A 12,455-nucleotide genomic window follows, 5' to 3' on the forward strand; every position below is an offset into this window, starting at 1 on the left:
TAGGAAATATGTTAAGAGTAAACAATATTTAGGTACTATTTTTAGTAAAATAATAAACTTTAATAATAGGCCATTAACTTATATAACATATATAACAATTTATGAAAATTATTTTTTAGATAATTGCAGAGGATGAACCAAAAGTGTATAATTTCATTAAAAGTGCTCAATTATTAACTTCTAATGAAATTTATAAAGAAAAAAAGAAAATCGATCAATTTATGGAGAATTTAGTCGATGATTCTTATGTTGCACGTGGTCTAGGTTTGATAACTGCAACTGTTGGACGTCAATCTGAATTTTACTTGTACTCAAAATATAATAATAATTTTGAAAACATCGTTATTAGACTGAGTGGACGAAACGGAGAGATTGGTGAAATCACAATATTAAGCGAAAATCCTGCAAATATTGTTGAAACGAAAACAATTCCAATCGATTATTTTTATGACAAAGATCGAATTAAAGTTACTTACACACCATTCGCAGAAGGAGTGTATACATTAACTTTAGTACGAAACAGTTTATCCATTTGCCGCTCTCCATACTATATATCGGTAGAAAAAAGCCCAACGAATTCTAGATCTCAAATCCGGTTAGGTACAAAGAAATATAAACCAGTAGCTAAGTTTGCTAAAGTTAAAAGTTCACCTCTTGAAACATGTGACAATAGTTTACCTGCCATTGAAAACAGTAAACCACCTATTAGTAGAAATATTCTTCCAGCATCTGAAGAACATTCTACACGTACAGACGTTATGTCAATGGTAACAAAATTTGAATCCAATAGTATAAATTTTCAAAAAAAGGTTCATAAACGTACATCTAGCATATCTGAAAAAAATTCTGAAACTAATTTTATCGATGAAATTTCAAAGTATTCAAATATTCAACCGAAAATTGAAACCGACGACGTCAGTAATGTTAATGTCAGTGATTTAGATTCACCAAGTGTTCAATCAAAATCTAAATCCACTGACGAAAATTTTAAAAATTACGTAGATATAACCAACAAAAATATTAAAGCATATGATATGAATGCCATAAATTTCGAAATTCAGCGGATAAAGAAGCCCTTGACAAAAGTCAATGAAAATATTAAAATTATAAAAGATATACCCTTGGTAAAGAATGTATCATCAATTCACTTAAAACCTACAAATAGCGTATTGGTGGAAAGTTTAACTGACGAGAATTCACATGACATAGAAATACACAATCAAACAATTAAAACAAATGAAGTTATAAGCAAAAATAACCATGTTGAAACAATTTTAGATCCTACTACTAAAATAGAGGAATCTGAAATCAAATGTATAGACAATGGACCATGTTTACAAAATGAAGTTTCTTGCTTTGATGATGATGACAGAAAAATTGTAGTTGCAATGAAAAACAATAATGAGTCACCATCAAATGCAAATGATACTGTAATTCAACAAATTACCGATTCGGCACAATACAATTTTAAAAACCATCTTGAAAGTGTAATTACAAAAATAGCCAATAGTGTTTGTGAAAAATGTTCTTTACAAGTATTAAAAATCATATCTGAGTTTCCTAGAGATATAAACATAACACATAACAATAATTCAAATGAAATGCACTCAAGCTTTGAAAGTCTTCTAGCACATCCAATTAGCATTAATATTAATATGGATAATATGTTTGAACACCACATTAGTGCTACAAATGAGCATAATAGTGAAAATTTACTGAATAATAATAGTACAGTAAAAATAAAACGCCTAAGTACAACTGATAAAAATTTAAAATGTCATTATCTAAATGAAATTGAACCAATAAATAAAAATTCTGATGAACTATGCGGTGACATCAGTAACATTTCTTCAGAATTCGTTATAAAACATAATGAACACAATAGTGAAATAAGTAAAGCAATAAATGATAAAATTGTCGATCATTGTACTATACCATTCGCCAAAAATACTATGGATAAACACAAAACAATAGCCCAAAAAAATGAATTGTCTTCAGATGAAATAATGAAAATAAAATGTTCAGAAACAGAAAATGTATTACACTTAAATCAATTAAATAATAATACCACTCATAAATCAGATAATGAAATTGGAATACAAGGACGACATTTACAGAAATCTTCAGGACATAATATGGATTTAACTAAAACAGCTCAATTCCATAAAAATAATATAAGTAAAGAAAATGATAAACCCTTAGACACAATTGATTTAGTAAAATTTAGTGATAACAAAAACCCTAATGAAGAAGTAGGATTAGATGAATTCAAAATCAATCATGTTTTCATACCGGACGAACATACTAATATTCAAATGTCTGTCATAAACAACACAGTATTGGCGTCGATGATGGTTCCATTAGAAACTTTAGAATATACATCAAAAAATGACGAAGAACAGAGAAACATTATGTCCAATAAAAATGTTACAGTAACTTCGATCTTAAATAAAAACCAAAAATTAATGATTGGACAATCAATCGAACCTTTACCAACCAGTTTCAAAAATAAAATTATTGAAAAAATTACACAACTATATTCAAATAAGACTTTACCAAATACAGATAGTACTACAATTTTAGAAACCCACGATAAACATCTAATAAATAATTCACAAGAAATTCAAATTAATGACATTGCTAACAATACAGAAATAAATACGAAATATATTGAAACATTCACATCACAGTTAAAAACCCATATTGAAAAAAATAAAATATCAGAAATCATATTAGACAGAAAAAAAATAGACAATAATCATCTATTTGAAAATGTTGAAAATTTAATTAAAACAAATATAAATTCAAATAATACGCATACACAGACACCACCTGAAATAAAACTTCAGACACTAGTAAACACAACTATGAATCACTTAAACAACCAGCAAATAGACAATGAGTTTATGGAAATGAATATAGACAACGAAACCCAAGATGTCGAAATAAAGAAAATTAATAATGATAATATAGTACAAGACACGGAAGTTATGTTAGCAGAAAAACCGAGTTCTACAATAATTGAAAATACAGATAAACCAATATCATCTAAAAACAAAGTAACAGTTAAAACTCAGGGTGAAATTCCATTAGTAAATAATTATGATTCTATTAGGATAGATAATACAAACACAGATATCAAACAAAGAATGCAATTGATCAATGCAAATGAAAATGAAAAAATTATAGAAGGTAATGTGATGGGAAAAAAAGTGTTGCCAAGCTTTCAAAAATCACACAACACAGTAATTATTACTCCAACTTCAGAACTTCAATCTACATTAGAAACACAGACAACGAATAATTCAGAACTGGCAAAAATAGATGAATATAGCTTAAAAGAAATTCAAACCACAATTAAGATCATTGCATCAAATATATCTGAAGAAACAGATGTAGTAAAAAATATAAATAATAAAGAGGAATACGAATCAGTAAAATTACAGATAACAGAAAATGTAATAATAAAAATACCACATATGGTTGAAAAAAAAACTATAAATGAAATAGTAGAAAATATAAGTACAAACACACCTATAAAATCAAATTCAACTGAAAGTTTATCAATGCAACAAACAATAAAACATGAAATCGAATCACTAGAATCAAAAATAGTATTTGATGCTAATGATGTAATTATAAAAAGAGAAATTATATATCAATCAAAACCAATAAATATAATTCAGAATATTGTTATCCATAAACCAAATCCACAAATAATAACAGTGCTGAATGCACAAGTTTCAAAAAATGCAGCAAAGGTAACACTAGGAATAAATACATCATTCCTAGAATCTACAACAGTAATTGGTGCTCCAAGTGAATCTGATTTGAAATTGGACGAGATTCTTATAGGTAAGGAAGCAGAGATTTCTTCCTTCATTAATACTTCTATAACATCTTTAGTCCAGAAAATTGTAGTAGAATTCGTGACTAATAAAGATAAAAAACAAATTGAAGCATTAGTAAATATTGTACAAAAACCAATAAAAGATAACATCGTAAACGCAAAAGTCTCAAAAATCAATTCTATTCCAGAAGTTATGGATGAACCAGTAAATACAAAAAACGATGTATCAGTTACATACTATATAAATGCTAATGATAATGATAATGTAATGAATACAGAACAAATTAATGAAAAAGAACATCCATCTCCTATTAATTCTTTAAAAGAAATAGATAGACTTAACATAACAATACCCATTAAACTAAACATAGAGGTATCAAAAGAAGTAGTTGATGAATCATTCGCTAATTTTTCAACTGTAACCGTAGGCGTTCAAACAGATGTAGAAAAAGTTATTGAAGAAGAATCACCATTACCAATAAATTATTTAGGTGAAATTGAACAGGGAAATATGAATATGAGCATTAATACTAAAACCAAAACTATTTTACCAATTGAATCAATCATAGAATGTATAGATGAACCCGAAATAGTTTATGGTAATACTAAAACTGAAATCCTATCATGTAATGAATCTTTAATCGAAATAATGAACCATCAAAATGATTCAGAAAAAATTGTTGACAAAGAATCAATTAATACTTTGGGTGAAGCAGTGAGAAAAAATATGGATTTTAACATTGATACTCATAATGAAACATTTTTACCAAACGAATCAATGATTAAAACAAAATTAAAAGAAGATACAACTGTAACAGTCATAACATCATGTAATGATTCCTTGAATGTGATATTAGATGATAAAAAAGAAATATTAAATTTTATTGAAGATAAATCTCTGACAAACACTAATTCTTTAGATAAAGTAGTTGACAACAATATTAAGAAATTAAACATTGATATGGAAACTGAAACACATGTAACAACTGAATCTGTAGTGGAAACAAAAACAGTAGAAAATATAACAGAAACTGAGATATCAACATGTACCGATTCTTCCATTCTAATTGTAGACACTCAAACAGATGTGGATAAAGAGCTTGATGAAGTTACTCCAGCATCAATTAATACTTCAGATGAGGTAGTGGAGAAAAAAACAAATATAAACATTGATACAAAAAATACAAAATTATTACCAATTGAAACGTCTTCTAGTACAGCGAAAGAAGTGATAGTGATAGAATGGACAAATGAAAATTTATTACCAATTGAATCCACCATTCACTCCATTAGCAAACCAAAAATATTAGAAAATATAACTGAAACATATATCACATCAAGTACTGAATCTTTAACTAAAATGAATAACGACCAAAATCATACAGTAAAAAATATTAACCCAGAAACTTTTGTAGAAAATCATTCTCCATATGAAGAGGTGGGAAGAAATATAAATGTAAAAATTGATACAGAAAATGAAAAAATGTTAGCTACAGAATCAACCTTAGAGCCTATTAAGGTACTAAAAGGTTTAGAAGACATTGCTGAAGCTCAAATTCCAACATTTACTGACTCATTCATTGTAACTGTAGATGCTCCAATAAACGTAGATAAAGAACGTGATGAATTTACTCCTATACACATCGATTCTTCAGACCCGGTAGTGGAGGAAAAAAATATTATATACACTAATAACGAAAAAGAAACATTACTACCGATTAAAATATCTACTGATTCAGGGGAAGAAATGAGAATGGAGGAAAAAAAGACTGAAGATTTATTACAACTTGAATCAACCATAGAATCTATAAAGGAACCAACAGAAGAAAAAGATTTAACTGAAACTGAAATATTCGAAAGTATAGATTCTCCTAGTGTGACTGCAGACGTTCAAATAAATAAAGATAATGTGATTGATGAAGTTACATTGATACCATTACATTCTTCAGATGAGGCAATGGAGGAAAAAACTATTATAAACACCGATACAGAAAAAGAAATATTATTACCTATTACAACATCTACTGGTTCAAAAAAAGAAAATATCATAGCGATGCAGAAAACAGAAGAGATCTTATTACCAATTAAATCAACCGTAGAATCTATAGAGAATTCAACAGCTATAGAAAATACACCTGAAACTAAAATTACAACATGTACTGAAAAATGCATTACAATTGTAGACGCTCCAATAAACGTAGATAAAGAACGTGATGAATTTACTCCTATACACATCGATTCTTCAGACCAGGTAGTGGAGGAAAAAAATATTATAAACACTAATAACGAAAAAGAAACATTACTACCGATTAAAATATCTACTGATTCAGGGGAAGAAATGAGAATGGAGGAAAAAAAGACTGAAGATTTATTACAACTTGAATCAACCATAGAATCTATAAAGGAACCAACAGAAGAAAAAGATTTAACTGAAACTGAAATATTCACAAGTATAGATTCTCCTAGTGTGACTGTAGACGTTCAAATAAATAAAGATAATGTGATTGATGAAGTTACATTAATACCATTACATTCTTCAGATGAGGCAATGGAGGAAAAAACTATTATAAACACCGATACAGAAAAAGAAATATTATTACCTATTACAACATCTACTGGTTCAAAAAAAGAAAATATCATAGCGATGCAGAAAACAGAAGAGATCTTATTACCAATTAAATCAACCGTAGAATCTATAGAGAATTCAACAGCTATAGAAAATACACCTGAAACTAAAATTCCAACATGTACTGAAAAATGCATTGCAATTGTAGACGCTCCAATAAACGTAGATAAAGAACGTGATGAATTTACTCCTATACACAACGATTCTTCAGACCAGGTAGTGAAGGAAAAAAATATTATAAACACTAATAACGAAAAAGAAACATTACTACCGATTAAAATATCTACTGATTCAGGGGAAGAAATGAGAATGGAGGAAAAAAAGACTGAAGATTTATTACAACTTGAATCAACCATAGAATCTATAGAGGAACCAACAGAAGAAAAAGATTTAACTGAAACTGAAATATTCACAAGTATAGATTCTCCTATTGTGACTGCAGACGTTCAAATAGATAAAGATAATGAGATCGATGAAGTTACACTGGTACCATTACATTCTTCAGATGAGGCAATGGAGGAAAAAACTATTATAAACACCGATACAGAAAAACAAATATTATTACCTATTACAACATCTACTGGTTCAAAAAAAGAAAATATCATAGAGATGCAAAAAACAGAAGAGATCTTATTACCAATTGAATCAACCGTAGAATCTATAGAGAATTCAACAGCTATAGAAAATACACCTGAAACTAAAATTCCAACATGTACTGAAAAATGCATTGCAATTGTAGACGCTCCAATAAACGTAGATAAAGAACGTGATGAATTTACTCCTATACACATCGATTCTTCAGACCAGGTAGTGGAGGAAAAAAATATTATAAACACTAATAACGAAAAAGAAACATTACTACCGATTAAAATATCTACTGATTCAGGGGAAGAAATGAGAATGGAGGAAAAAAAGACTGAAGATTTATTACAAATTGAATCAACCGTAGAATCTATGGATGAACCAACAGTTGTAGAAGTAGAAGCAAAAATATTAAAAGATATAACAGCTAATGAAATCACATCTTGTACCGAATTTACATCTGCAACTGTAGATAATCAAGCAAATGAATACATGCATAATGAAGAAGAATTTCTAGAGTCAATTTATTCTACAGATGAAAATTTTGGGGAATGTATGAATGTAAACATTGATAAAGAAAAAGAAACAGTATTTCTACCTGATATATCTACTGCATCTGAAGAAGAATATAAAAAAATAGATAAGCTCATCGAAACATTATTACTTGCAGAATCAACCATACAGGAACCAATGGCAATAGAAAATAAAAGTGAAGCTGAAATATCAAAATTTACTGATTCTTCCACAGTGCTTGCTGATGCTCAAATAAATGTAGATAATGAGGTCGAAGAAGGTACCATAGTACCAATAAATTCTTCAATTGAGTCAACAGAGGAAAAAACTATTATAAACACTGATACGGATAAAGAAATACTGTTACCAATTAAAACATTTACTGATTCAGAAAAAGAAATCATAGCGATACAAAAAACAACAGAAAACTTATTACCAATTAAATCAACCGTGGAATCTATGGATCAACCAACAGTTGTAGAAGATATAACTGAAACCGAACGCTTATGCACCAAAATATATTCGAATGAAATAATTGACAATAAAAACTACATAGTAAAAATTGACGAACAAGAAAATCCGGTAGAAAATAATTCTTCGGATGAAGTAGTGGGGGAAAATAAGAATTTGAATATTGTTAAAGAAAATGAAACCCTTTTACCCACAAAATCAGTCCTTGAAGCTGAATTAGAATCAAATATGGTAGAAGATGTAACCGTAACTGAAATACTAACATTTGCTGATTCACCTATCGTAATTGTAGACAATCAAACAAATATAGATGAAGAACATGATGAATATACCCCGGCGCGAATTCATTCATCAGATGAGGAAAAAACGGTAAAAAAACCATTTATAAACATTTATATAGAAAAAGAAATATTTTTACCAATTCACACATTGGCTGGTTCAGAAGAAGAAATCATAATAATTGAAAAAACAAAAGATATATCATTACCAATTGAATTAACCACAAAATCTATAGAGAATTCAACAGCTATAGAAGATACAACTGAAACTGAAATTCCAACATGTACTGAACAATTCATTGCAACCGTAGACGCGTCAATAAACGTAAATGAAGAACGTGATGAATTTACTCCTATAATACACATCGATTCTTCAGACCAGGTAGTGGAGGAAAAAATTATTACAAACCCTAATACAAAAAAAGAAACATTACTACCGATTAAAATATCTACTGCTTCCGGAGAAGAAATGAGAGTGGAGGAAAAAAAGACTGAAGATTTATTACAACTTGAATCAACCATAGAATCTATAGAGGAACCAACAGAAGAAAAAGATTTAACTGAAACTGAAATATTCGAAAGTATAGATTCTCCTATTGTGACTGCAGACGTTCAAATAGATAAAGATAATGAGATCGATGAAGTTACACTGGTACCATTACATTCTTCAGATGAGGCAATGGAGGAAAAAACTATTATAAACACCGATACAGAAAAACAAATATTATTACCTATTACAACATCTACTGGTTCAAAAAAAGAAAATATCATAGAGATGCAAAAAACAGAAGAGATCTTATTACCAATTGAATCAACCGTAGAATCTATAGAGAATTCAACAGCTATAGAAAATACACCTGAAACTAAAATTCCAACATGTACTGAAAAATGCATTGCAATTGTAGACGCTCCAATAAACGTAGATAAAGAACGTGATGAATTTACTCCTATACACATCGATTCTTCAGACCAGGTAGTGGAGGAAAAAAATATTATAAACACTAATAACGAAAAAGAAACATTACTACCGATTAAAATATCTACTGATTCAGGGGAAGAAATGAGAATGGAGGAAAAAAAGACTGAAGATTTATTACAAACAGAATCTATAAAGAAACCAACAGAAGAAAAAGATTCAACTGAAACTGAAATATTCACAAGTACAGATTCTCCTATTTTGACTAAAGACGTTCAAATAAATAAAGATAATGAGATCGATGAAGTTACACTGGTACCATTAAATTCTTCAGTTGAGGCAATGGAGGAAAAAACTATTATAAACACCGATACAGAAAAAGAAATATTAATATCATTTAAAAAATGTATTAATTCAAGGGAACCAATGATAGTGGTAGATGAAAAGACTGAAGATTTATTACAAATTGAATCAACCGTAGAATCTATGGATGAACCAACAGTTATAGAAGTAGAAGCAAAAATATTAAAAGATATAACAGCTAATGAAATCACATCTTGTACCGAATTTACATCTGCAACTGTAGATAATCAAGCAAATGAAGACATGCATAATGAAGAAGAATTTCTAGAGTCAATTTATTCTACAGATGAAAATTTTGGGAAATGTATGAATGTAAACATTGATAAAGAAAAAGAAACAGTATTTCTACCTGATATATCTACTGCATCTGAAGAAGAATATAAAAAAATAGATAAGCTCATCGAAACATTATTACTTGCAGAATCAACCATAAAAGAACCAATAGCAGTAGAACATAAAAGTGAAGCTGAAATATCAATATTTACCGAATCTTCTACTGAAATAATTGATGATCAAAGTCGCATAGAAAAAATGATTGGTCAAGATTCTCCGGTGAAAAGTAATTCTTCTGGTGATGTTGTTAAAGATAGTATGAATGTGAATATTGAAACAGAAAATGAAACGATTTTACCAATTGAATTAAACAAGGAATCAAAATCAGAAGAAGATATAACCGTAAACACAGTTATATCATGTACTGATTCTTCCAATATAACTTTAAATGCTCAAAGAGATGTACAACAAGTTATTGAAGAAAAAGCTTCAGCACCAATCGAAACATTATCACTAATTGACAATTTAACTGATTCTGTTAAGGAACAAATTATTGAAAAAAATACTGAAAATAAAAATCCGATAGTAAATTATTCTTTAGCTGAAGTTGTTGACCAAGAATTGTATGTCAAAATTGATACAGATAATCAATTATTACCAATTAACTCGTCTTCGTCAACTGTTGATGATCAGATAATAAAATTTTTTATTGAAAATGAAATTCAAATTCCAAATTATTGTTTAGTGGATATCGCAGAAGAACAAATTCAAACGAACATTAAAAATAATAATGAAACTAACACACCAATTGATATTTTTACATCTGTAGAAGAACAGTCAAATGTGAAATATTCATCCGAAATTAAACAGATTGCAAATATCGATTCAATGGTACAGAATCAAGCGAAAACAGAAAATAAAACTTTATTATCAATTGACAATTACACTGAGTCTGTAAAGAAACAGATACAAGTAGAAGTTATGAAAAATGAATCAGTGATATTAATTGATCATTCAATCACACACGATGTAGCATCATTAGAAGAACCGGATGTAGTCAAAAATAGTACTACAGCAATGATTTCCTCTGTTACAGCCGCGGAAGAACAAAAGGCTGTAAATGCAGCTGAAGTAGTAACTGGCAGTTGCGATGAATCTTTAGACAAAAAAATTTTTAAAAAATGTACACGTGATAAAACTCCGACATCAATTAATATTTTACCTGTAGCCGTTAAGAAACAAACAGACATAGAAAAAGTCACGGAAAACAAAATTCCAATACTAATTGATACTATAAGTGAATCCGTAGATAAACAGATTAAAATAGAAAAAGCCACTGAAAATGAAGCTACTACACTAATTACTTGTGAATCTGAGCCTAAAGTAGAAACGAATGAATTTGAGGTGAAAAGTGGAAGTGAAACTTCAATACTAGTTAATTATTCAGCCGCGATCGCTATGGAACAAACTGAGGAAGACAATTTAACCAAAAGAACATTAGCAAATTATGACAATACATATAGAAATTCTAAAACAAATTTGATTGATAAAGAAATTAAAACAGAAAATTTAGATAGTTCAAATAAATGTTATTTAAAATTTGGAGAAACGTCTAAAATGCATCGTTTGGAAAATGAAGATAATTTACAGAAAAAATCGTATGGCATTCAAAAACTGGAAATGTCCGTTCAACGTATGAAAACTTCCAATGAAGATTATTATGAAAAAACTTTTGTACAGTTGGAACAAAGTGAAAAAATTTCCAATATAGATGATGAAAATAAAACTATTATTGACGACAAATTGTACACAGTAAACGAATCCGACTTAAATGCAATATTGTGTGCATCTTCTCTTGAAGAAGCCCTTACCTTGTTGGACTCGAAGATAAAGTTTAAATTTAAACATAAAAAGTCATCTAGTAAGATTAGATCTACGGAGTACATTCCAAAAATTCAAACATCTGACAGTAAAAACAATTGTGTAAATACAAACTTTACAGACGCTCGAGAATTCTTTAAAGAAATTGAAAAAAAATCTAAAAAATAAAAACACAATAAAGTAAAAGTTATATTTTATTATTTTATACTATTCAATAATCAGTAAAATTATTGTTTCATGACATTTACTATAAGAAAAAATTGACAAAAATATCGAAAATTATAGTGTCTTTATTTATTTTTTTAACTACTTACTTAACATCGTTTGATTTTAATCTTAAACACACTTATAGGTGGATGACAAAATTTGTAAAAAAAAAAAATGTCATATGATATACCCACATTATATACAATCCTTGAAAACTTTTGATTTGTATTTAACACAATAAAATTGATTTTTAATAAGAAAAATATGTATAAAAATATTTTTTTTACCTTTTGCATCATATTTTTTACTATCAACTTATTATCCTCTATTTGTTTCAATTAGCTTTTGTTTGAATGATGCCTTTTTTACCATCAGCATGTTTTAAAAAATACAAAACGAACCTGGTTTTTAATTCACATGCACTTTTTGGTGTGAAGGACTATTTAGAACCATGCATTCAAAGAAAAAATTTGGCTCATGGTTTATATGTTTATT

The 12,455-nt window shown here is 28.6% G+C and overlaps 1 protein-coding gene across 3 annotated transcripts in view; it reads left to right on the top strand.

Moving 5' to 3' along the window:
• Positions 1-12,216, top strand: part of LOC149058916 (uncharacterized) — a 31,409-nt gene extending 19,193 nt beyond the window's left edge. For all 3 annotated transcript variants that reach the window (XM_089219608.1, XM_089219609.1, XM_089219610.1), the window contains one exon: positions 120-12,216. In XM_089219608.1, coding sequence (XP_089075734.1) covers positions 120-11,921 — 11,802 coding nt within the window. In that variant the 3' untranslated portion in view covers positions 11,922-12,216. The remainder of the gene's footprint in view (positions 1-119) is intronic.
• The last annotated feature ends 239 nt before the right edge of the window (positions 12,217-12,455 follow it).

Source organism: Diuraphis noxia, unplaced genomic scaffold, assembly GCF_037042655.1.
Source record: "Diuraphis noxia isolate RWA-SAM2 unplaced genomic scaffold, SU_Dnox_SAM2 contig0002, whole genome shotgun sequence".
Lineage (NCBI taxonomy): Eukaryota > Metazoa > Arthropoda > Insecta > Hemiptera > Aphididae > Diuraphis > Diuraphis noxia.